The sequence below is a fragment of the Electrona antarctica genome, assembly GCF_951216825.1.
Source record: "Electrona antarctica genome assembly, chromosome: 16".
NCBI lineage: Eukaryota > Metazoa > Chordata > Actinopteri > Myctophiformes > Myctophidae > Electrona > Electrona antarctica.
The window spans coordinates 30,240,880-30,268,577 of record NC_136797.1 but is presented as its reverse complement, the minus strand read 5'-3'; the positions used below and the strand labels follow the sequence as shown (position 1 = coordinate 30,268,577).

The following is a 27,698-nucleotide window of genomic DNA, read 5'->3' as shown; positions in this document are numbered from 1 at the left end:
ATAGTTCTCACACTATAGAATACCTGTGTCAGAGGCATCATGGAACCCTAATGGTCTCAGATATTTCATAAAAACAAAACAACATTCAGTGTACAACTTTGTGACTCTTATAGTTATATAAGAGCCGAGACCCTGTCACACCCTGTCCGTCCGTCCATATGTCTGTCCGTCTGTCTGTGAGCAGCTATTTTCCGGCACTGTTGGGCCGGTCGCTGCAAAAATGTGCACACACAAAATCACCAGCAGGTTGATTTTTCAAAACACATTTTTGGAACAAAATGCCTCAAATCATAAATGCATGCAGTATCCGATTGCAGTAAAAGGCCTATAAATAGCACCTTTTTCACATTGGACTAATTGTGCCACCAGGAGGCCACAATAGCCTACCTGGCCTGGCAGAGACATCCTGCAGACAGAAGTCTGGCTAGACTGGCTTTCCCACACACTTCTTCCTAGCCTCCCATGACTCCTCCACCTCTCGTATTTTCCTTTCCTTGTGTTTTTGTCTGCCCTCGTCACCCCCCTCCCCCCCCCCCATTTTTTTTCGCCACTCAAACATATTGAAATTCCTCTGGCATTGAAGCCAGCAGGGCTTATCAGCAGCTCCTGGAGTGTTGTTTTTAGGGCTGCGTTCGCTGCGATGGTTAGATTGAGGAAGGTTAAAGATTTGTGGAACTCAGTGGGAATACATGTCACTCAGTTCCCACATTGTGTATGATTCACAACTGGATCTGCTCAGTAGGTGAAGTTAAAAGAACGGTGGACAGTATAGGGTCAGGCCAGCCTTAGTGTTTCTCCCCAAAGAGATGTGCGTTTGGCCACGGACACACCATTTTAAATTATTTAGTGCCAGAGAGCCCATATAAGAGGGCATTTTAGAGAAAATAGGTCACAAGGTCACAATGTGTTGCATGGTGAGTCACACATGGATGGACCACAATTGAAACAATCCCTCAAGGCTTTTTGTATAACTGTGCAATGCTAACTGTTAATATAGTATTCAATCAATCAATCAAAAACATTGTGAGCTTGTAGGGGGCAGCCATAGCTGAGTGGTTAGTGAGCCTGCATGAGCAGCCAAAGGCCTTAGTTCAAGGTTCAAGGTTGTACTTTATTGTTACATCTTGTGTACAGTATAAGAGTAAAACTTTTTTTTGTTTGGCTTTGTTGTCACAGATTTGATTCCAGGCCAGTGATGTGTGTCCCTAAGCAAGACTCTTCAGCCCTAAATTGCTCACGCACTGCTCCTAGTGATTATAGGATGGGTAAATGCAGAGGATGAATTTCACGTATGTGCACATATACCTGTACATACATAATGCAGTGACAAAGAAACAACCCTCAAAACACTACTAAAGTATGGCTATTTTCAAATAGCCAAAAAAGTATTTAAGTGTTTAAAGTGTTCCTTATTTTGCTGGCGAACCCCAGCAACCCCCTGGGCCCTGACCCCCCTGGAACCCCACTCCTGGGGGTCACACCTTGGGAGCCAGAGGGTCTACAGTGAGGCCCTATAGATGAAATTTGTGCCTCACGAACGAACGACTCGCGGTGCTCGTTCATGCTTTCGGCCCGGCGCGTTCATGAATCCAATTCTATGATGTAGATAGGCCCAAAATGGGTGGAGCCTACCACTTTTCCAACCCGGAAAGAAGGGGTGAAAAGGGAGTATGCGCTGGGTGAGAAACTCCATGCAAGTGGATGGGAGGAGATCGAATTCCGATGCTGTCTCTATTATTTTGTTTCAGGAAATTAAGAAAACTTTACAAAGCAATACTGCCTCATCAAAGTTGGTGATTATATATTGTCAATTACTTGTATGAGAGGGGGAGAGGTGGTGGAGTTAGCTGTTTGACAGTTTGAGGGTCCAATGGAGTTAAGAGGTTTTGTCTGAAGCACTTTTTAATACTTTTCATTGGTTCAATATTTTTTAACCAACACACAGACAGTAAAGGGTGTTCGATCGCACTGATTTATGCAACAATAATAATATTAATAATCAAAAACCTCAAAAATGTAGTTAGGTGCATGGTTTCCTCCCGACAGCAACGTATTTGGCTGTTTTTCAAAAATAGCTATTATGTACGCTTAATTGCAGCGCAGAACAAAGTGAGCTAGCTTGCGCATCTACTATTTTTGAGAACCACCTTTCTAAACCACTATTCTAAATCCGAAAAACGTATGTTTATTATATTTGTCCTTCTCTTGGAATGAGAGATGCATCTCCAAACATGCATTGTTAATTTAAAGTAACACAATATATCGTTGAAGAAACCTTGAATGTTGAATGAAAAGAGCAGATCTACAAGCTCACAACAGCTTGCAATGTGAGGCATGGCGCTTGTAGAGCTGCTGTTTTCACTATACTTTAAAATGTTCTCAAAATAATAATAAAAAAGGAATGGTTTTGGACACAAGACAGCAAGGCATTTGGAAGGTAAATAAACCATAAAACCATAAACCGAAGGTCTATATAGGTTTAGAAATATTTTATAGTGGAATCTGTGGAAAATGTGCTTTTTTGTTTTTCCATTTTCCTTTGGGTTACATGGTAACTCAGTAGCCTAAAGGGTGTACTGATTGCACATTAACCTCCATTGACAAGAGGGGGACTGACTCAGCAAACCATATGTATTTATTTTCATAGCAAGATACATTGCTGCGCGCTCCTCAATCATTGAGCATATTAAAAGTGTTAACACGAAGAGAAAACATGCAGAATCTGTAGAATGTCAATTAATTTATTTTTGACATATTGTGTGTGTGTGTTGGGGGGGGGGGGGGGGCTCAACAGTAAAATGAATGACTTGTTTTCAAGAAACCCTCTCAAGAAACAAAACAATGGTGGGCGTGGCATCAGTGTTGTTTCCCCCTGCATCCATTGGCTGTCTTTCAGACATGTAGCAGTCAGAATAAATGTTGCACTACTCATCCATCCATCCATCCATCCATCCATGATCCATCTATCCACCCATTGCATCCATCCATCTATCAGTGTTAATTAATTTGTGCCCAAAATGCTAAAAGGTGGCAAAATGTATTACTTTTTGTTTATTAAAGAGCTGAAGAGTCGGGGAGACCCCCTGTTATTGATCAAACACTCACCAATATTAGAGCTTTCACTTTTAACGAAACAAAAACATTGTTTTTAAAGGAAATATCAGCACTGTACCTTTAAACCAGAGCTACACTTCACCGTACGACCGGGTGTCGCGTGGCAAGGAAAACAGCCGATCTACAAGCTCACGACCGTCAGCTTCGGTGCCGCTGCGTGAGCTTGTAGATCGTCTGTTTTCCCTTCGGCTGCGTTCCGATTGGCTCCTTCCGTCACGTGTGGGGCAGGGTTTCCACAATTTAGCAGTGTCACATGACCCCTCTATAAGCGTTGCCATCTCTGCTTATTATAAGTGAATTTGGGCTTCCTTTTCTGTAAAGTAGTGTGTAAATATTGGTAGTTAGTTGCGGCCGCGGGTTGCGTTTTTGTGGCTTGTTTGTTGCAACCTACACATTTACTATGAAAGCATGCACCTCCGTGTGTTAGTCACTATGAGGCGTGAGTCACGCCTCCATATATGGTTTACACAGTGTAAACTTTACACCTCGTGATATCACATACACCTCCATATATGGTCACGCCTCGTGACATCACGCCTCCATATATGGTCACGCCTCGTCTCGTGACACGTCATGCCACCATATATGGCCATCTCCATATATGAAGTTCACGACACTGACCTCATCTAACCTGGATAAGCATACTTGGAGAAGACTGGATCATGATTCATGACCTAGATCTGCATGGAGCCGGCCAGCAACTCTACTATACATCTGACCTCAAACTTCAAACCCTCAGCTCGTGACGCTCCATATATGGCAAGTACAGAATTCATTCCATATGTTGATCTATTCTGATCCCCTCCACCCCCATCCCCTCATCCTTTAGGGCGTCTTACTGGTTTCTAAAGTGTATGCTTTGTTTTCTGAAAATATTATGTGCCGTGGATTTGAGTTGTTAAAATGTTTCAAAAATATTCCAAAATTACTAGATTTTCTATTTTCTATTTTAAATATCTTATTTTGGCCTTGTTTTCACAGTAGACCTGGCTGGTTGGCTTACTTCTATCACAGCATCTGGCAACACTGCCCTCTATGCGCGAGACTCGGCCAGGTTGACCAATTCCAATATGGTGGCCAGCTTGGCAGGTCCTACACTCTGGTTGATGCTAGTATTGTTGTGCGGAGGAGGGGGGCGCAGGAACGGCTACGGCGCCTGCGGCAGCAGCATCAGCGGCGGCCGGGACTCGGAGCAGCAAGCCCGGCGGCTGGTTCTCGGCTTGCGACTGGAGGACCCGGACCCGCGGGAGCGGGTGTCGCTGCGGGAGCGCGTCGTCTCGGCGCCGCGGGGAGCCACCTTCAAGCTCCGTCTGTTCGGTTCCGACCTGCTGAATGGAAGCTGGCCGTGGGTGGCGTTCGCCGGGGCGGCCAAAGGGGAGGCCGGGGCGGTGGGGGACGCGGCGGACCCGTGCGGGCTGGAGAGCCGCCGCGCTGCGTCCGAATTCCGGGTGGTGGGGGACTTCTTCCCCGACGAGAAGAACAGCGGGCTGATCACGGTGCGGGCGGACCGAGCCGCCTCGCCAACCGCGGCAGATGGAGCGGCTGTGGTGGCCGCCACGTACCACCACCTGTGCGTGCTCACCGGGGGAAGCTGGGCGTCGGTGGGGCCGGACAGGCTGCGGCTGAACACCGACAGCGCGCTGCCCACGGACCACATCCCGCCGTGGGGGCTGGCCGTGCTCGTGGTGCTGCTGGTGGGTCTGTGCGGCGCGCTGAGGAGCGTCAGCCTCAGCCTGCTGTGGCTGGACCCTCTGGAGCTCTACGTGCTCCACAGCTGCGGCTCCGAGGAGGAGAAGCGGGCCGCCAAGCGCCTGGAGCCCATCCGGAGGAGAGGAAACTTCCTGGTGGGTTGTTATTATTATGGTTTGTTTTGAACAGTGGTTCTCCCATAACTCTGACAGGGTACAAATGGAACTGAATGGTTCCATAATCCATTTGTGTGCTCTCAGACCTATAAGGGGTCCACCCTTGAGGGTCCCTGGCTGGACCCCACTTTGTGAACCACTGGTTTACAATGAGAAGGTAGGTGTTGAGGAGGAAACCATGCAAGGCACCAACCTGCACATCGGGATAAATTAGGGGTTCAGCGTGTTGCTCAAGGACATTAACTATGGGGGAGCCCGGGATCGAACTAGGAACCTCAAGGTTCCCATGATCCGGCCACTCTACCCCTGAGCCACTGCCGCCCCTGAGAGCAATGAATGTAGTGCCTCAGAGAAACTAGGATACCAGGTAAACATTGAGCCTAGTAGAATATGTCTAAATCAGTTTGGTCAAGAAAAAACACATCTAAGTAGAATCAAAACATCATGAGAACAAGTGAGCAAGATATAATCTGCATAGCGCAATAAGCTAGCATCTTATCGATCAAAGCCTAATAAGGTGATGAAGGTATACAAGGTCAATAAAGTGCTTCATCACGGCTGAGGTGGAGTCAGAAGAGGTGGGTTTGTGATGATGGTGGAAAATGTACAAAAGTGAGTCTGCAGTTCCGACTCGACTGCAATGGCTACTTTATTCCCCATTGCAGCAATTGTGATTTAACTCGGAGAGCGTACATCTGTAGCCATACAAATGTACATTCTCTGAGTTACAAATGGATAAATGAACACTGAGAATATTACTGTGTACATCCTATTTTAATAATGCTAAGACGACATCTAATCAATGTTTTTTGGATGGCCGCCTACATTGGGGCAGCGGTGGCCGAACGGTTTGCGGAGCGGTCTTGATACCGGAAGGTCGCCAGTTCATATCCCCAGACCGGCACGTTAAAATTACCACCGCTGAAGTGCCCTTGAGCAAGGCATTGAACCACTACCATGAAATGTTCTATGAGCAGGGCCTGGCTGTAAACAAGTATCTGATGCTTAGTCCAGTTACCCTGGGTAAATATAGTAACTTTGCTTTGCTTTATCCCAGGTGTGTTCGCTGCTGTTCCTGTGCGCCCTGGGCCACTCGGTGCTGGGCGTGCTGCTGTACAAGGCCCTGGGCTCCATCACACCCGCCGTTTTCACCAGTGGCTTCCTCATCTTCCTGCTGGCTGAGCTGGTGCCGCACATAGTGTGCTCCGGCTACGGGTTCCAGATGGCGCCGGGCCTGACCTGGCTGGCCCAGGTGTGCATGGTACTGACCTGCCCGCTGTCCTGCCCCCTGGGGCTCATCCTGGACCTGGCGCTGGGCAGGGACATCAGCACCTGCGGTGTGCGGGAGAGAGCCATGGAGATGATCCGCACCAGCATCAACGACCCTTACGGGTAACATAGACACACACACACACACACACACACACACACACACACACACACACACACTTTCACTAATAGTATAATATACGTTGTTGCTGTTGGAAACAAATCTCCATATTTAAACCTTTGTAGTTCTTTTTGTAAATTATCACATTAACTGCCATTGACACCCCTGGATGTCAGACCAAATCCAATACTTAACCACCATTGATGTCCACGAACCGGTGATCGCAGTTACAAAATGTATTTTGTAAGAAAAGATGATCGTCCGTCACTCCACACAGTGTTTTTTTTTTATTGTTTTACATCCGGTTCATGTATCGGAAGTCGGGTCCCTTGGGTCTCAAAATAAGGGTCTTCACTGAAAAACACTGGCAGTGGCGGAAGAATTAATGAATTAATACCCGAATATCAGAGGACGTAAAAAAGAAATCTACCTCACTTTATGTCAATCACGTTTGCACACTGCGTCGATTTTATCCATTTTCTGCAGCTGTCTAGTGGGGTGTTGCTGACAGGCTGACAGCTAGGTTGACAGCTAGTGATAGCCTACTACTTTCGGAGACGATGAAATGACCAAAACAAGACAGGATCTAATGTGGCTCCCAATGTGGATCTGGGATTCATGTGGCCAGTCTATCATGATATCGCTCACAACTAACTAATCCAATGTTGGGTTATTTATTTTTTTATCACACGTTTTTGTAACTCATTTTTTCACCCGGTGCCAATTGCCTAAGCTGTAATCCTGGGTGCTATTCTCCCTCTACCAACCTGGGGAGAGCCCTGAACTGGGCTCATGCTTCCTTCAATGCATGAGGAGGGGTGAGCAGGCAGTTTCATCACCTGACAGGGGGGAGTTTCCCTGGTAGGACGTAGCACGTGGAAGGAACACGTTATTCCAAACAGTTAGAGACCACGATTACTGCATGGTTTTTGTGAGGGCACCTACCTACCCTAGGGGACTCAGAAAGACCGGTGGGAATCAAACCCAGGACCTTCTAGCTGTGAGGCGACAGCGCCACCATGCCTCCATTGGTTGGACTAGGTTTGACGCTGCTTGTACCTGTATGAGTAAATGACAAATAAATCCCTCTTTCAGCCCACTCTGAGGCCCATTGACTTGCATTATATTATTTGAATGACCACCGATCAATGATGTCACTGCTAAGCTATGTTTGACACAGAGCTTGTGGACAGAAATGGTACCGCCCTATTAGGCAACACTAGTAGTGCGGAACCATGATGTTGAAAAAGAGTTTAAATTAACATTCCTTTAAAAAAAAAACCTACTCTGCTGGCATTCAGTTAAATCTTTCGTATTTGAACGGTTTCAGATTGGTAAGCAAATATTTGACATTTACTGCATGGCTGCTGTGGCTTTTGTTTATTTGTTATGGTTTTTTGCTGCAGTGAATTTGTGAAGGAGGAGTTCAGTCGCGGGACGCTGCGCAGTAAGACGGTGGAGGACATCCTGACTCCGTTGAAGGACTGCTTCATGCTGCCCAGCACCGCTGTCCTGGACTTCTCCACCATGTCTGAGATCATGCAGAGTGGCTACACACGCGTACCCATCTATGAGGAGGAGAGGTTGGCACATTTCCAATAATAAATATGTATGCAATAAATATGTGCAAATAATCAAAATTTAAACAGTGAGCAAACAAAACGTGAATGAACCAAACTATCAAATAAAGTGCGAGTGCGGTCAACAAAATGTATCGCTCCCAGCTCACCCTGCCTCCAAGTTCAAGCATCCTAAGAGTGAGGTGGTAGACACCTGTATTTGTGACCTGTCTGGTGGCCACCCACAGAGGCGCTCCCACCAATAATGGAGCGTCAATGCGGTGCCCACAGCCATCACCAACTAAGTGAAAATGACTATAGGCTATTAAAAGCACCCTTTGGCTCCTACACTTCAGTTTAACCACTTAAACCCATACTTAGTAAGACAGACCACCGAATCTACTGAACACAAATAGCCGATGTGCTATTTTTGGTGAATGTTCCTACCAGAATAGGGATGCTGGGGTCAATCTGTCGTAATTGAAACTAATGTTCTAGGGGTAAAGATTTACGTACCGTAATATGACATAAATAATGTAAGGTTCTATAAAGTAACAATATAGACCAAGTGTTTGACTGTGCTCTGTTGTTGTTTGCATTTCTGTCTAATTCAATCTATCAAACCCTATTTTATATAGCCAATACCACACGACTTGAGTGATTTGTGATTTGAGTCTGGCTTATTAACCAGGCTATATTTTATATACAATTTGTAAATAGACGATCTACAAGCTCACAACACTTCACATCATGGCGCGTTGTGAGCTTGTTGATCTGCTATTTTCAAATATTTTAGATTTTTTTTAGGCACTTAATCCTTTTAGGCACTTAATCCTTTCAGATGGGGGTGGTCTGTGTGGACAAATAAATACACGTCTATCTGGGGGTCCTTGACATGAAAATTTCTTATTTATCTTGATTATTTTTTTCCCCCAAGGTCCAACATTGTGGAAATCCTCTTCGTCAAAGACCTGGCTCTGGTGGACCCAGACGACTGCACTCCCATGACAACGATCACCAAGTTCTACAATCACCCCCTGCACTTTGTCTTCAATGACACCAAACTGGATGCCATGCTGGAGGAGTTCAAGAAAGGTCTGTCACCATCATGCCATTTCACCTGCCGATTAATTGCATGGATTCAAGTTTCAGTCATTTGGACTCCATAGAAGCCAGCATGTCTTCTACGGAAGCATGTTGCGCAGAGAAAATAGACTTATGTACAAGATCTCAATGCATCATAGCTTGTAGATGGGCTATTTTTGCTTATTATTTTAAGATTAGAGCATTTGAAGTAGTCAAACTAGCAATTGCATCTTACATAAAAACCTAATGGTCTCGGATATTTCATAAAAGCAAAGGTTAAAGCCTCAATCTGTGATTTCTTTACCTGGTTGGCAGTACAGTATTCACACTGTTTCACAAATCACACATTAGGACTTGGCCATACTAATATATTATATATATATTTCTTCCCCAGTTTATTTAGCTTGAATCCATGTAATTGTCATACGTATATTTACACAAGAGGAAAACGTATTTTTGTTTGGCTTCCTTCAGACATTTGTAGCAGCATATGTTATAATAGTAAAGACAAAAAAGAGAGATCAAACAAGAGCAAAGTTAGTAGGCTAACGCGGATAAGATAATAAAATAGGTCATCATATGTACAATGTATATGAGCTTGCATACAGTCAGTGTACTATATACACCATCAGCATTTATCAGCAGCAGAATAGGGTCTCACTCCTTCGCAGAGCTTTCGCCCAGGTGGGCATGGGTTTGAGGTTATAACCACGTCCACCAGTAGAACGCTCTGCGAAAAAGGTAGTCCCCTGCAGAATAGGGTTCATGTGGTTAGGGTGGAGGACGGTGTCTGTGAACATGGCAGTCGTTTTTAGGGAGCACAACCTTACAACCTGATTTAATGTAATTGATTGAACTCATGTTTCGGCGGACCACCCTTCAGGCAACTCCCACCTGGCCATCGTTCAGAAGGTCAACAACGAGGGGGAGGGGGACCCCTTCTACGAGGTCCTGGGATTGGTCACTTTAGAGGACGTCATCGAGGAGATCATCAAATCAGAGATCTTGGATGAACAGGATGGATACGGTAGGTTGTGTTTTTTTTTTATGATTTATATTTTTTATTTAGCTTTTTCACTTTCGAACAGTAATAAACTAAAATTACAAGAGAATATATTAATCAAAGACAAAAAAACCCCACAACAAACAAAAACAAAGATATGGTACGGTAGAAGGTTTGCATTGCACCACTGCCAAAATAAAGCCTCACTTACACACTTACGTAACAGGATAAATGTACAATATATTTTTGTGCCACACCTATGTGGTATGTGCCTGATCTCGGCTATTAATGCCCACGTCATCAAATGTCCCTGGGACCCATCTAAAAGACCATCCCTGGGACCCATCTAAAAGACCATCCCTGGGACCCATCTAAAAGACCATCCCTGGGACCCATCTAAAAGACCATCCCTGGGACCCATCTAAAAGACCATCCCTGGGACCCATCTAAAAGACCATCCCTGGGACCCATCTAAAAGACCACCCCTGGGTTCCGGGACCCATTACATTGAAAACCTATTTACATCACTGTCACAGCACATCACTTTTTCCGCGTGTGCGCTTTTGTCCCCTTTGTCATGACATAGAGTCTCCGTCCTACTCCTCCTGCCCAACACTCCCTGTTTACAGTTGCTGCCCCAGTCGGTAGGATTTCGTGCAGTGACAGTTACCCCCCCCCCCCCCCCCCCCCACCCCCCACAAAGCCGGATGCACTACGCTGGATTTGAACCCACAACCAACTCGTGGTCTGCTGCCAAATACATGGCATTTTGACGCGAGAAGGTTTGAAAAGCACTGTTCTTCATTCTAAGTCTTGTGGTCTGTTTCCCATGCTGCAGTGGACATGAAGGTGAAGCGTCCCCTCGCCCCCTTAGAGATCCTCCCTCTGGAGCCTCGCGGAGCGCATGAGGAGTTCTCTCTGTTCAAAATCCCTGAAGGAGAACCCAAGATCAGCACCTCCCCTCAGCTCCTACTGGCTACACATCGCTTCCTGTCCAGAGGTTTGTACTGTGTGTGTGTGTGTGTGTGTGTGTGTGTGTGTGTTTGTGGGGGGGGGGGGGGGGGGGGATAATGAGTGAAAGAGTTATGAAGGCTCACATTGCAGTAAACGGTGACACTGTAACAGTACGTTGTAATGATTACATACTGGTTACATATTCAGTTGAGCTTGTGGAAATTAGATTCACTACTTAAAGCTGCAAGACGCAACTTATTCTAATGAATAAAACATTACATATTATTTGTGTGACAATTACTCGTCAACCTAAATGTGTAATGGTGTTCCTGTTCTCTGAATGCGTAGAAGTGGAGCACTTCAGTCCTGCACGCGTGTCAGAGAAGGTCTTGTTCCACCTGCTCCGCCACCCCAGCGTCAACCAGGAAGTGCACTTTGACCCCAACAACCGCCTGAGTCCAGACCACTACCTGTACACCCGCAACCACCCTGTGGACTACTTCATCCTCCTGCTGCAGGTACTTGTCTCGCGGCCCACCCATCTGACCTCATAACAAGCCAGCCGAAAGGCTACCTTGTTGACCCATTCAGACCTGAGACCGATTCTGAAATGAAAAATCGGTGGCGCTCAAATCTTTTCAGGTCAAGGAACCGCCAAGATGATATGTATTTGGCTGCGGACCCCCTTCTCAAAATATGTTGTTCCAGGGACCTCCAAACGCAAAGATTTGAGTTAGTTCCTAGGACGTCTGTGAACGTCTTGGGAACAAATTGTGTTTTAAGAAGGATGTCATGTAAAAGACACATAATGACTGGTGGTGAATGCTGTCTCCTCAGGGCCGCGTGGAGGTGGAGATCGGTAAAGAGGGGCTGAAGTTTGAGAATGGAGCATTTACATATTATGGTGTGGCGGCTCTCACAGGGCCATCTTCAGGTGAGAAGGAATGTTAACCTAATGTCTAATTTTCAATTTGTTTTATGAAGCACATCTCTACGCCAAAAATTGCCGATTTACAAGGTCACAAGGTGTCGCCGTGTGATGCGCTTTCGCCACTTTGAGCTTATGGATCTGATCATTTTGAAACTTTCAAACTTGAAGTGTGAAAATGGTACAAAATGGTGCTTAAGTGGTTAAGCAAATGTGGATTGACGTTCAGTATAGTAGTAATACTAATAGGCCCTGGGACAGCCTGTGTCTGACAAGAATTGTGTATCGTATTTCATATTTATATTATATTATATTTGTTTTGCTTAAGATTGTAATGTGGAATGGTACAGAATGTCTTGATGTTGGTGAGGTACCAGTGAAATATACACTGGATCCCACCTTGATAGGGGAACTGTCTACAGTAGTGAGGATGTAGATCCTGGGGGCTGGAGATGACCTAGGACTGGGTGTGTGAGTTTGATGCCTGGCAACATTCTCACCAGGTTTTCCATCTTATTATCAACCAACATCGACAGACGGCTACTATGGTGCTATAGTATAAAATAGATAATAGCTTGAGGGTTGAAAGCAACTCCGCTTTCAAAGTTGCGAACCGACGTGACAGTGTACACACCGCCCATTCATCTGCAGATATTTGACAAGGCACTTCCCGACACGTCATCCCACGACGTTGGTGTTGTGCAGAGCTACATTAAGTGAGAGTGTGACTGTGAGCGAGAGAGCATGACCCGGTGCAGTGGAGAGAGAGAGACACAGTCACATGGAAGGACTGAGGTTGTGGCTGTAGTGTTGTAGGATGGTCCGCCTGGTCTGGTGCTGGGACTGTTCGTTGCTGGGGGTGTATCTAGAGATAGGGTTAGGGTTAATACATTGCAGCGAGGTAAAACTCCAGTTAATTAAAACAAAAGGTAAACGAGTAAAATCCAAAAGTCTTTAAGAGAATGCCTTGATGCAAAGGTGAGTTGTCAGCGGTGATTTAAAAGACGACACTGGCCTAGTTTAGCCTTCCAGCCTCGGGCAGGGCATTCCAGAGCCTAGGTGCAAGTAATAATGGCAACAGTCAGGAGAGCCTTGCCCGAGGATCCATGGCTGCACGCCGGCTCATACAGCTCCAGCATGTCTGGAAGGTAACTGGGGGCGTGGCCTTGCAAGGCTTTAAACATTTGTCAGCGAAATCTTATTCTGAAGTTCACATACGGCATACATATTTATTATGTACATACGTACATATGCATGCATACAGTACATACGTACATATGTATTATGTACATACGTACATATGTATTATGTACATACGTACATATGTATTATGTACGTATGTACGTATTTATTATGTACATACGTACATATGCATGCATACAGTACATACGTACATATGTATTATGTACATACGTACATATTTATTATGTACATACGTACATATGTAGAGTTTAGATTTGGGGCCACAGCAGATGGGTGGCATAAGCAGTAAAGAAAACTATTCGATTAGTCATCTTTGTTCAGGGGTCTTCAACAGGGGGTCCTCAGAGTTACTATAGGGTGTTCAGGGGTCTTCAACAGGGGGTCCTCAGAGTTACTATAGGGTGTTCAGGGGTCTTCAACAGGGGGTCCTCAGAGTTACTATAGGGTGTTCAGGGGTCTTCAACAGGGGGTCCTCAGAGTTACTATAGGGTGTTTTGTTCAGGGGTCTTCAACAGGGGGTCCTCAGAGTTACTATAGGGTGTTCAGGGGTCTTCAACAGGGGGTCCTCAGAGTTACTATAGGGTGTTCAGGGGTCTTCAACAGGGGGTCCTCAGAGTTACTATAGGGTGTTCAGGGGTCTTCAACAGGGGGTCCTCAGAGTTACTATAGGGTGTTCAGGGGTCTTCAACAGGGTGTCCTCAGAGTTACTATAGGGTGTTCAGGGGTCTTCAACAGGGGGTCCTCAGAGTTACTATAGGGTGTTAAGGGGTCTTCAACAGGGGGTCCTCAGAGTTACTATAGGGTGTTCAGGGGTCTTCAACAGGGGGTCCTCAGAGTTACTATAGGGTGTTCAGGGGTCTTCAACAGGGGGTCCTCAGAGTTACTATAGGGTGTTAAGGGGTCTTCAACAGGGGGTCCTCAGAGTTACTATAGGGTGTTCAGGGGTCTTCAACAGGGGGTCCTCAGAGTTACTATAGGGTGTTCAGGGGTCTTCAACAGGGGGTCCTCAGAGTTACTATAGGGTGTTAAGGGGTCTTCAACAGGGGGTCCTCAGAGTTACTATAGGGTGTTCAGGGGTCTTCAACAGGGGGTCCTCAGAGTTACTATAGGGTGTTCAGGGGTCTTCAACAGGGGGTCCTCAGAGTTACTATAGGGTGTTCAGGGGTCTTCAACAGGGGGTCCTCAGAGTTACTATAGGGTGTTAAGGGGTCTTCAACAGGGGGTCCTCAGAGTTACTATAGGGTGTTCAGGGGTCTTCAACAGGGGGTCCTCAGAGTTACTATAGGGTGTTCAGGGGTCTTCAACAGGGGGTCCTCAGAGTTACTATAGGGTGTTAAGGGGTCTTCAACAGGGGGTCCTCAGAGTTACTATAGGGTGTTCAGGGGTCTTCAACAGGGGGTCCTCAGAGTTACTATAGGGTGTTCAGGGGTCTTCAACAGGGGGTCCTCAGAGTTACTATAGGGTGTTAAGGGGTCTTCAACAGGGGGTCCTCAGAGTTACTATAGGGTGTTCAGGGGTCTTCAACAGGGGGTCCTCAGAGTTACTATAGGGTGTTCAGGGGTCTTCAACAGGGGGTCCTCAGAGTTACTATAGGGTGTTCAGGGGTCTTCAACAGGGGGTCCTCAGAGTTACTATAGGGTGTTCAGGGGTCTTCAACAGGGGGTCCTCAGAGTTACTATAGGGTGTTCAGGGGTCTTCAACAGGGGGTCCTCAGAGTTACTATAGGGTGTTCGCCAAACTTTTGTATTTGTGGACATCTTGAACCCTAGCATCCCTTTTCCGAGGGGAACATTAGTCAAAACTAGAAAAATGCAGTCTTGTGGAATTGCGAGTGTGGTTGCCTATCTCTAGAGTCTAGACAATAGCAATATTGTTCAATTAGAAGAGTTGAGATGGGTATGTCACCATATACTGTCCAATCAGATGAGTGAAAAGCGCACAAATGCCTTGGGAAGACGTCCAAATTGCTGATTTGCCAGATTTAAGCTCTGGAGTGCAATGACAATAGTCTTCTTGCCTATACGCAACCGCACTATAAGACTATATAGCAGATCTACAAGCTCACAACTGTCTCGCTGTGAGGCATTGTGAGCTTGTACTGTATATCTTCTATTTACGTTTTCCAAGTATTGAGGGTTTGGTGAAAATTCCCATCACGAATCCAACACAACGCTACACATTCATAGTGCCTGGCTGTGGGGACTAGAGCCATGCGTTCACTCATTAACTCCTCTGTGAACTGGTGCTCCACTGATGAATCATTGAATGTCTAGTTTTCCAACTTGCCTGGTTAATAGTTCCATGCAGTTCTGCTAATATATATATATATATACAGTATACTCTAAGGCCGGCTTTAGACTGCAGTCACATCAAGTCAAATCCGATTCAAATCCGACCAGATCCGATCTGTGCATTCAAACTGATTTTTACAACTCAGCGTCCTGCATCGACATATCTGCTTTGGTTACCGTGGTAACCAACAACAATGTAACAAAAAAGTTAGGAGCGCACACCAAGAGTAGGGAGTGACGCTGACCACGGGAGACAAACTTTAAAATGGAAAGGAGAGGTCGCACAGCTCTTAGTCCCGATGCCAAAAATACTTTTTATTATACAATACAATAAAAAGTATTTTTGGCAACGGGACTACGAGCTCTCCTTTCTTTTTGAACAATCTGACATTGCAGATAGTACTGCGTGTAGCCGTTCTCTACCATTCCGCGAGAAATATCCTCATAAACGGCCTTGTTTCTGTACATTTTCGAGAAGTTTAGAATATTGTACGGAGGCATCCTCCAGTGTGCCTCCTCCCCAAGTGACATGGAGGAGGCACGAGGAGCGTCATTGTCATTTCACATCTTACCCGGTTTGCATTTAACTGCCTCTCCCCCTTCGGAATTCCAATAACTTTTTCATATCGTGTCAAATAAGAACTGTGTTCCAAAAATAAACAAATGATCCCAGTGGTTTGACTCATATGGATATAAAGAATCAACTTACTGAGAGAAAACGCTAATGTTACTGCCGCCGAATGTTTTCGCTAGAAACGGACTGTATCAAATATGAGTGACTGACCTCCCTGACAATATCGCTGAGACAGTTTATTTATTTTTGGACCACAATGCTTATATGAGACTATTTCAAATTAAACTTCTGCAACCCTGGACCAGGGGATGAGCGAGTGACGTCAGGACTTTGGTACAGATTTCACCATCTGTCCGGCGTCCGCTGTAATGCTGACATCATGAAGTGACATTATTCCTATAAAACAAACGCACACAAACACAAGCACTATTGCTTTCTCTCTTTTCTGTCCCATCGCTTGTTTTCTTTATTTTGCTCTTGTTTGGTTGTTTTTCTTTCTCTCTTGTTTGTTTACTTAAATGAAAATACAGTTTACAGTTACACAGTTTGATATGTGACTTGGGTCACTTCATGTGGTCGTTGCATTTCAGACTGAGCCAGATCTCCTCAGATCGGATTTAAATCAGATTTGAAACCACCTCTGCATGTGACTCAAGTCACATTTGAAAAAATCGGATTCCATGTGACCTGTCTGCATTTACTGTAGACTTATTTCTAGCAAATCAGATTTCTATCTTGAAGTGACACAGATCTGATTCAGGCTACATTCAGGCTAGATTTGGCTGCCAGTGTAAATCAGGCCTAAGAGTGTTCTCTGTGAATGTCATTGGTCTATATGCGCAACGATTTGATAAAAAATTGGGCGGTCAGACATTATTTTAAACGGACAGAAGCCATGAAACTGCATGTTTCAATTATGTTTCTTAAATTTTTGGGTCCGTCTTGTAGCAAACGTAACGTTGAACTCCTCTCAACTTTGTCGCAGCGCTTTACAGTTATTTATTTCACTCTTAGATGCGAGTAAAACACTCCTGAGATGCTTGCATTGTGTAGACTGGTCTTTAAACTGACAGTAAATGGTCACAAAGTCAGTGTCTCTCTGTTCATGTTCACCTTTCGCCGGCCATCCATCTGTAAAAGTATAGTGTGAAACGACCCGGGGCTGTAGGCTGTGTCCCCGTTAATTATTTATAAGTCACAGTATTTTGATGCCGCATGTACATAACGTAACTGAAGAGTCAGTTTGTTTTTTCAGGATGAGATCATGCCAGTAATGTTGTCCTGTGTGTGCGTGCGTGTTTTTCCAGGGCACCAGTCTCCAGTGTCGGCCCATCGTTCTCCCAAAGATCCGTTTGAACTAGGAGAAGCTACAAGCCCGTCCAGTTATTGTCCTGACTACACCGTCCGAGCTCTCACCGACCTGCAGCTCATACGGGTAATGATGCTTGGCGTAATATACTCCGCGTGCGTGCGTGCGTGCGTGCGTGCGTGCGTGCGTGTGCGCTACTTGAATCATCCATGTTATTTTTCCAGTTTAGAGGATGGCTTAATCCTTTGTAAAGAAAGAAAAGCAGGTGCACTTCCTCTGGAAACTGCCCTTGGTTAAGGCAGTGGGTGCTCAGCTTTTGAAAATGACTTGACTCATAAACCAACTAAGTGGAAGAAGTGGCTCTGACGCGTTTCGGCGAACGGCCTTCTTCAGAGCAGACACAAATAAACATGAGGAATTGCATCTGACTCGTCTTAATCCATGGTGTTTGTGTCTTGTCTCGTAGGTGACTCGTCTGCAGTATTTGAACGCTCTGATGGCCTCGTCCCACGTGGCTCAGAGTCCAGAGCTTCCAGAGATTAAGATCCTTCCCAACAGTCAGACTAAGCTTCTCAACGAGAGGAACACCTCACAACAAGGTTAGCTTCTGTTCTCCTACACTATCTCTGAGTTCTGCAGGTCTTGTCTTTCTAGAAAAAATAAAAACATTATAATATTATTAATAATTATTAGTCAGAATAGAATTATTAGTCAGTGGTTCTCAAAGTGGGCACCCCCAGGGGTCCTTGAGAGGGGGTGTTCCAGGGGGTCCCCAGCAAAATCTGTTAATACAGCATCACAATCGTTGTAACCCCTTTACCGTGGCTATTCAAAAATAGCGGATCTACAAGCTCACCGCGCGTCACATAGAGCTTGTACATCTGCTATTTTTGAACATTTTTGAAAAATCTTGAAAGCGTTTGAAAATGTTAACATAATTTTGAATCTTTTTACACAAAACATTTTCAGATGAGGGTCTGTGACCAAATATATATCAATTTGGGGGTCCTTGACACAGAAACGTTTTAGAACCACTGATTTTTAAGTTTAATAATAATAAGGAAGCCTTTTAAATTCTGTCCTCTTTTCTATGAATCTGTGACTGTAGTCTATAGAATAGTTGATTTTCTCTGTTATAGCCTTGTTATAACTGTTTAGACTAAAGGTATTTTTACAGACCGAGGGTTTTCAATATAGAACATCTACAAGCTCACAATGCATCACGACCATGCGACATGTCGGGAGCTTGAATATTGGCTATTTTCCTGATGTTTTTGTGCCACTGTTAATTTACAGTAGATAGTAGATACTATGGAGATATAAGATTTCTGCCGGACAGTGACAAACTAATGCCTCATTCATGCAGCTAAATACCTTTATTTGCACAATTAACCGTGTCCTTATTTAAGGACGGAGTGCCGTCATTCGACCCCCCCTGCTCATCAGCAGGGGGGGGTGTTATGATTATACTAGGGGGGGGGTATTATTATACTAGGAGAAAGATTCTTTAAATAAAAGTAATGTTATCTCCATAGACGCATACAAAACAGTAAAAGTACAAAACTATGGCACCCCGTCTTTAAAAAAAATGCGAACGCTTTCCCCACAATAGGATGCTGGGGTTTACGTGGTTTACTGAGTGGTTACAGTAAGCGGGCTCCCCCAGGAATCTATGCTTGGCTGTCCCCCCTTTTTCCTTCTGAACCAAATCTCTTGCCAAAAAGTTGCCCATGTACAAGCTCACAATGTGGCGCGCTACAACACGTAGTGAGCTTGTAGATGAAGATTTTGACATTTTGTCAAATGTTTGCCTATTATTACGACACGGGGGTTGAAATGGTTCATATGGTTCAAAACAACAAATGCTCCCATGTAAAGAACCACCCATTTTCAACCTATCTTCATCTGATTGGTCCAAATGCTCATTATAATATGGTACCATTCCTGTCGCTCTGTGACCTAGCCTCCCAGTTTTGCTAGTGATGTAATCAATTAACCAGCTGTGCAAAATTCCATAGGATTTTTCTTTTAATGGCTTTCATGCACTCTTTAGGCTACATATAAATATGTTGCGTTCACTTCACACGGGGCAGATTAAACGATGCAGTCTAACATTCATTGTCAATGGAAGCCAAACATGACGTTCATTACTAGTGGATAATCATCAGCAACAGAATTTTTTTTTGGTCACGTCTGTAAACGGCCAAATTGTCACCAAATGGAAGCATAGGATTAGTAGACGATAAATTATACACAACTATCAGAGCTTGTACACACTCTGTTCTCCGCTGTAATTCCGCCGAGTTCTCGCCTGAACACCAGGGCTGGACTGGGTAAAAGATTCATCCCTGACATTTGACCCAAAAACATATTAAACCAAGGGGGACGGCCCAATCATCGGGCAGCCCACTGGACATAACGTGGCCAGTCCAGGCCTGATAATCACAGACGAGTCATGTTGTCCTGTTTAACTTTCAATGTGATCTATCCATGCCGATCGTGTTACGTTTACAACTCAATGTGCCGGCGGAAGTTTCATCCTCTTTCAAGAAAGAGGTGGTTGAGCAGAGGAGGAAAAGCCCTTGCTCTCTGCTGCCAAAGGTCGCCAGGGGTACTTTTCTGTGCTTGCGTCCAGGACTGCTGCTTACGACACAAGGGAGCTGACGCAAGGGGAGACATTTCTCTCACCCTCCGTTGCTTAGGGATTTCTGCGTCGATTACGTCCGACTCTGTAAAGCACTTACCAGTGACAAACAATTGTTTGTCACTGTTTATTTGCGGTAATGCAAGAAACAATGGCTTCTATTAGCTTAAATTGGATGATGATGTCATCTGAACTATCCACAGCCTACCAATGAGACACAGCGTAAATGGTTCCATCTTATAATGAGCATTAGTGAGGATCAATTATATGAAGATATGGGTGAAAGTAGTCCTTATAAAGTTACCTTTGACCTCTTCAGCCTTCGCTGAACTAAGACCGTTCTCTCTCTCTCTGTTGTTGTTTTTCTCTCTTTTTTCACTTTGCCTCCATGTTGTTCCGCTCATCATCATCATCATCTCTGGCTCACTTCAGAGTTTGCTGTAAACATTTCGTTCTTTGACAACATTGACAACTTCTGTTAGTTATGTTTGTGTTGCTTTGAGGTAAAGACCATTTCAGCCATATGCCTGCAGTATTATGGCAGCAGACTGGTTCTCAAAAGTCGGGTCCGGGGACCTCCAAGGGGCTCCAAAAGGACCCTCTTCCGGGTCCATTTGGTTCCATTTGTACACTCTCAGGGTTTAATTAACACTTGTATATTGGAGTTGCAAAGATCCATTTGGACCCCTTGTGGGCCCCTTACCAGATGTTTAGAAACAGTGATGTAGTGTACTCGCTCTCACACACACGGCCCTGCATCTTGCACGCTGCCTTACCCCTTATGCCTAAGCTTTATAGGCATTTTTTACTATTTTGAAATAGTGAAAATACATCAACACGTTGTGAGTTTATATTGTACTATATTTGAAATATATTAAAATGTTTTAGGTTTAGGACTAAGAAGTAAGGCAAGATGGGGCCAACAGAATGGGACACCAAGGAGACTTTGTAACACTTAAGTGACTGTTCTTTTAATGTCCATTTCCCTATAAAACTTAACATCTACACTTCAAAAATGTACCAGTGCCTAAAGGTAGCTGATCTACAAGCAGTGTGAAGCTTGTACTGTAGATCTCTTATTTCTGGCAGACATTTGGACGTTCTCCTGGTCTTGAGTTCCACTTCTTGGTGTCCTTTGGTTTTAATAGAACATAAACTGTGAGTTTGTGGAAGTAAAAATCCCATTCATATTCTGCATCGGGGCTGGTATACTTAAAGTTATACACTATTTAACAATGAGATTGTAACCATCCAAACAGGCCTGGGATTTTGTCCTGTAGCATTGTTCTACAGCCACATTGACCATGGTATGTCGACCTTGGATTGTTACGACTTTATAACAGTATTAATAATCCTATGCAGAACGTGAATGGGATTTGTTCTTCCGGCACCTCACTGCTGAGCTCTATTAGTCCAACAGATAGAACAGTAGAATTGTACGGTCGTGTGGATTGGTGAGTGCATGCTTGTGAATATAGGCTCATAGTAGTAGGACATCAAGTTGTTCCTCATCCTTTCTCGTGGATTATTTCTACTCTACCTTCAAACCCATGACCCCCTAGTTGTTTCAGTTCATAATGTATACGGTAGGTGTACACTACATGACATATCCATGTTGTGTTCCCACTGAGAACGCATGTCTCTGGTTTTGACGTTTCCACCTGGTGTGTGTGTTTGTATTTGGTTAAAACAAAGATTATATTTTTTTGTTAAAAGGTTAATGTTCTACTTTAGTAACAGAGGTTTCCCCATGTCTCCGGCTCTTTGGTAAACGGCCAATATATTTTCAGGTGGGTTGCCAGTTGCATCCAAATCAGGAGAGAGAATCCATTTATCCTATTGTTGCTGTCGGGCAGAGACCTCATCTTCATATTCTAACTGCGGGAAGCGACACGTTTTTGAGCTTGTAGATCTGCTTCTTCTGAATTTGAATCCTGAAAAGTAACAGTAATGGAGACTATATAGTGTTTGCTCATTACTTTTGTCTTCACTTCCAATGACTTCTCTCTCCTGATACAGTTGGTATCCCGATTTCCCGACCTGAAAATGCGTTTTGTGTTTACCGAAGAGCTGGAGAGGCCTCAAAATCAGCTAGATTATAGTTATAGTCACCAATGTACACAGTTTTTAAACGTACAAATATTACTTCATGTTTTTTTACATAATAGGTAGTTAAACAACTACAGTAGTTGACTAGTAAACTAGGCAAATAGTAAAAATCACTAGAAGTGAAAGCCCTAGTAAAAACATGGCAGGCTGCATCACACTGACTTTATAGTACACAGTGATGTAAGCAACACAGCTGTCAGCTAATCAAATCAATAACGGGCTTGTTAGCTGTTATGTGTGTCAATGTGTTATTTTATGTGTCATTTTATGTGTCAATTATGAGAATCTAACACTCATTATTTCTTTGGTGCAGCTGTGTTGTTGTTCGAGCCCCTTTAAGTGTCACCAACCTCCCTAAAAGCAGACAAGGAGGGACAATAGCAGTGTTTGTGTGTAAACTTAAGTGCATTGTTTCTGTCACCCCTCACTCACCCCTCTTCTCCTGTCACTGACTGTCTGCGGTCAACAGGGGGCAGCAGAACGCCGGAGGGCTCCATGGAAGAAGAAGCGCATGGCTAGTGTCCTCTTTGTCCACACATATACCTACCTAACCAAATCAAGTGGAACCCCCCCCCCCCCCCCCTTTAAAACAATCAATTAATAATTATCTTTGTATGGGAAAAGAAGGTCGTTATTGTATTGGACTGGAATTGAGCGGGGTTCACATCCACGGCATGTGTTACCTCTCTCTCTCTCTCTCTCTCTCTCTCTCTCTCTCTCTCTCTCTCTCTCTCTCTCTCTCTCTCTCTCTCTCTCTCTCTCTCTCTCTCTCTCCATATTTTTCCACACACACATTCCATCATGTGCTTTTCATGTTTTTAATACACGGCCGTCCACACCAACACAACTATAACTAACTGAAAAGACATTGTCAAACTAGCAATAGAATGCATGACCATTAAACCCTGAAGGTCTGGGATATTTCATAAAAGCAGCTTAAGTCTGTGATTTCTTTCAACTGGTTAGCCAACCAGTTCCAAATCTAAACTTATGTTCTTGCTGTTCTACAGTGTTACTGAAACATCATCATTTCGCATTTTTATTTTGTGCTAATAGTTTTGGAAAACACACATTTTTCACCCTTTCAAAAATCTATTTTAATCTGTGAGTTATAGTTCTAGACAGTACTTGGTGTGGACTGCCCTTATTCGGCAATGTGTGTATAATCATTTTATTTTCTTAGGGGTGCCTTTTTACCTTACCTTGCAGTTCAACCTTTATCACTAAATGTTGTATTTCCCATTCCTCGTTGTTGAGTGCCAAAGCAGAGTGCGTACGTGTGCGTTTTTTTTCCCTCCCCATTGTCCCATCCGTCCATTTTAGATAACTTAAAGCTGCAATCCGGAACTTATTTTTATTTAAATTAGTTTTTAACCTATCTGTATGGGTAGTATGTTAATACAATATAGAGTAGCTAGCACACATGCAGTGGTCGGAGGTGAGACATTTGGACCACATGGTGTTGTAGTAGGACCCTGACTGGTTGACAAGAGGTGTTGCATGAATCTCAAAGAGTAGCATCTCCACCTGCCCCACTTTTTCTCCCCAATTTAAGGTGACTATTTGGCCGAAAGGGTACGGGCTGAAGCCAAAGCTTATTTTGCCCACCTTTTATTCCCAAAAAATGTAATAATCACAGTAGCATATAGAAAACGTAAAACAAAAGATGAACTATCACGAAGCTTCAAATATTACATTTCAGAACAGAGTGACAAATATCACCCTCCATGACCGGCTTCCCGCCCCCCGAACACGGGGCCCCAATTGTGTTTCGTATAAAGACGCTCGGCAAAGCCGGACGCAGCTCCAGGACCTACTTTAAATCTAACCGGATTGCTGCTTTAACACATCGGTTGATCAGAAGCTGATTTGCACAGAAATGGGTGCACTGTTGAAAGCTTTAAAGTGTGTGTGTGTGTTTTTTTTAATTATTATTATTTGTCGTGAGGTACGTCCATATTGTTCATGTTCACACGCTGCGTGTTCTGAGCGTACAGGCCCTGCTTCCAGCTGACACTTCTGGTGATTTTTACAGTATCCACTACTCTGACGGACTGCACTTTGCACGTTAAGATCCTTCATCTCTAGATTTGTGTGGTGGCTTGATTGACGCATTATTAGTCCGAAATGTAAACAACACAGCGTACAGTCAGTCAGACATAAAGGCTAAAAGGATGGCACAAAAAAAAAAGTCCCGGGGACTTGTTTCCATTGTGGTCCTATATATTCAACTCATCAACATCTGCTGTTTGCAGATCCACTAAGTGCAGTGGTGGAAAAAGTACTTGAGCCAAAGTAATAGATACTCCTGGTCAAATATGACTCTACTACAAAGTTGCTCCTTAGAATTAATTTGTACTCAAGTTAAATTGTGCAGATGTGGTATTTTCACTATACTTGAAATAAGGCTCAAGTCGTTCGTTCACTTTGTTAATGTCCACCACTGATTAAATTATCAAGGAAACAGCAGCAGGTGAATGAATATCTTGTCCACTAGTCATCTCTCATTTTAAATTCCTGGGAATTTTAGAACAAGGGACTTGTTTTTAGGTAGAAGTTTGGCGTGTTTGAGCGGAGCACCTGTTGTGGCCTTTATGTTGTCTGAGTGTATGACCTGAATATCACACTGGTTGATGAGAACCTGCTTCCAGCCTGTGACTCCATGAACATTACATTTTAGGCCAACAAGTAAAATCCTCAGTGTTAAAATGTAACTCTCTCAGCGTTACAGGCCCGTAAGGGTCCATTTGGTTCCATTTGGACCCATTATGGTGGGTTTTAATGATTTCACTTTTTTTTTGTAATGTTCTTCATGTGTATGTGTATTTGTGTGTGTGTGTGTGGATATAGGCATTTTCCCCCTGCTATATGTGTGTCTTATGTATGTATACGAGTGTGCGCTATACAATATTAGTAAATTCAAGTAAGCATCTTTTTTTTTCCTTTTTTTTACAGACTGCAGTGCAGGTTGTGTGTTACTAATTGTATTATTATTATTATTATGATTATCTTTAATTGTCCCAGTGTAATGGTCAGTACTAGTCCTATAATACTGTACCTATTGCATCACCTATGCTTGTACTATATTGTGGCTCTCGGGTGGAAACCTTGTGTGTCCTAAACTGTTACGTTCCGAGAGGCTAGCCCTCTATGAGTGTGTGTGGGGTGTGTGTGTGTGTGTGTGTGTGTGTGTGTGTGTGTGTGTGTGTGTGTCGCAAATCTGGCAAACCTCTGGACCACAATGTTTTAAACCTTTTTGTTGCTAAGAGGCAGAAACCTCTTATCCCCATATTCTTGCTTTTTGAGTTTGTTCATAATTTAACCCTACTTGATGATGATCATACTACAGTTTCACACGAAAGCAACAAAAGTAGAAGATCCACAAGCTAGAAGCTTTGGTTCCCAGTTCAGGGCAAGAAAAACCCAAGTATTTTTGGTTCCAGTTCCGAACCAACTTTTAGAGTTAGTTTTCAGCTGAAACTTTGAACTGGTTCAAAAGTAGGCGGACGGAACGGAACCGGTACAACCCTGGTGGAAAAGGAGCCATGTGTTCCCATATAGATTACTAACCATCATCCTCTTTGTTTAATTTAATTCTTTTATCTCTTACACTCCCTTTAACACGAGATGGTGACTGCTGTGAAGTATTGATGGCAGGAGCGTTTTTGTTTCATTAATGTTACATCACCATTCATGTCTCTTTAAATTTTGATTCCACTGAAATATTTCAATGTGTGTTCATCCAGTATTGACAATTTTAGCAATTTGTTCTTGGATAAATTGACTGTTGATTCAGAGTAAATATTCTTCAGGTATTTAAACTGTATTGTTTTTTTGTTTTGTTTTGGTTTTTTTTGTCGTTAAAAGTTCGTTTATATGGTATCAAAAGACTGAATGTACAAAAAGGATTACTTGTGCTACTTTTAATGAACAGGAGTACTGTTGCAAGGTGGGTGGGGGGATGTTGAACTGGGGAAGCTGTAGATTAATATGTGAATACTACAAGAGACTATAAATAAAGGACGCAGTTTATAGATGGTTGATCCCAGTTTGCAGGTAAAACCACAGTTACTGTAAGATATACGTCAAATTTCTCCTTATAGTTTTTTCTTTATAATCGCTATATAGAATCTCGTTTTTGGAATGCTGTCAGTTTGTGTGGTGTGTTAATTGACACCTATTAAACTGTTTCAATAATTTGATTAAGTTTTCCTAAGAAATAAATTCCTATTGTAATTTTTTGTTTTGTTTAATTTTTTTGTCTTGCATATTTGGGATGTCACAACTGTTTCTCTGCAGGTCTCAACTTAGAGACTTAGACACTAAAACAAAGGTTGTTTTAGTGTCTAAATAACAAAGGTTGTTTTAGTGTCTAAATAAACCTTGAATTGGTTGTATAAAATCATCGTAATCTCTCACTACACCACCTAAATCAGGGGTCTTCCACGTTTTTGAGACCAAGGAAGGACCCCTTCGCTGAGAAAGAGATGAAGCAGGGACCGCCACTATTGTACTGTATGTGTGTGTGATATGGTGTGAAGCTCTTTCCAACCTGTGGTGTTGACAGTAAATCAGGTCTCCTCTTCTTGAGTCCATTTAAAATGTTTATTTTGATTTTTTAAGTGTAAATTAAACGACTAACTTGTGATGGAAAATAAACTGACAATAACTCAAAACATCTGAAAATACAAATGCACAAACGGTTGAAAAACTGTATGGCTTCCCTGTGGCGTTTCCAATCCCCAATTCCCCACAGCTGTGCACCTGTGATACCCACAAATAGGCTGTGCCCCGAAATTGGCTGAATACTCGCCTATGCCCAGGTCATTCAGTGCACCTTCATATTCAATAAATAAACCATCGAAATCATCAAATTGGCTACAACATGTACTGTATATACAAGTAGATACGTCATTGGCTGCTGCTTACATAGACCACCAGGATACTGACTTATTGCATCAAATATTAGTCTTGTCTGACCATGTATGCAGTAATGTAGTTGCACAAAAGGTATCTTTAATGCATGAAGATATTTCCACAAGGCTTCATTCACTTCTGATGGCATGGTGATGTGAAATCTGTCTCAAGACACCCCAGTCAGCCTCTCATTGTGGTTGAATTCGTTCCAAGGGTGGGTATGCCAATCATCGTATCTTGATACAATTTACATCATTTTTTTCCCGTCCCAGACAAATACAAATTACAAAATACAAAAAAAAAGATTTCAAAAACTGCCCATCTCTGGCGACGCGTTTGATTCGGTTGAATTCGGTTGAGTGATCCAGCATATTGGGGTGGATCCCGAGTGTTCCGGTTATCCTAAAAAACAAAAACGTGTGGACGAACACCCCCAAACGCATATAAAAAGCTGCATTTTAAAAAGTAAATAGCCGATCTACAAGCTCCGTCACATCGCCACCCGTTGAGGTTGTAATATAGTTCGGCTATTTGTGAATACCCTAAGTATAAGATAGGACTTATACTTAGGACTTAATGATCAAAGATTGTAACAGGATATGATTCTGAAATGTCTATTTTGCATCATAAAGCGCATATCAGACGGGCATCGACGATTAACGCAGACGTTGTCGCCTGGATCAACAACAGGTCTGCTCTGCAGATCATCATCGCTATTCGCTACCTGTTTGAAAGGACCTTAAGAAGAAAAG

The 27,698-nt window shown here is 43.6% G+C and overlaps 1 protein-coding gene across 1 annotated transcript; it reads left to right on the top strand.

Annotated features, from left to right (window-relative positions):
• Positions 1-4,184: 4,184 nt before the first annotated feature.
• On the top strand, positions 4,185-26,705 carry cnnm3 (cyclin and CBS domain divalent metal cation transport mediator 3; the record flags this gene model as incomplete). The annotated part of the gene is made up of 11 exons (XM_079523762.1): positions 4,185-4,958; positions 6,037-6,371; positions 7,776-7,952; positions 8,866-9,023; positions 9,898-10,041; positions 10,856-11,017; positions 11,320-11,489; positions 11,809-11,905; positions 17,275-17,402; positions 17,743-17,875; positions 22,499-26,705. The coding sequence occupies 11 exons, from the start codon at positions 4,185-4,187 to the stop codon at positions 22,546-22,548; spliced, it is 2,328 nt and encodes a 775-aa protein (XP_079379888.1). The 3' UTR covers positions 22,549-26,705.
• Positions 26,706-27,698: the final 993 nt, after the last annotated feature.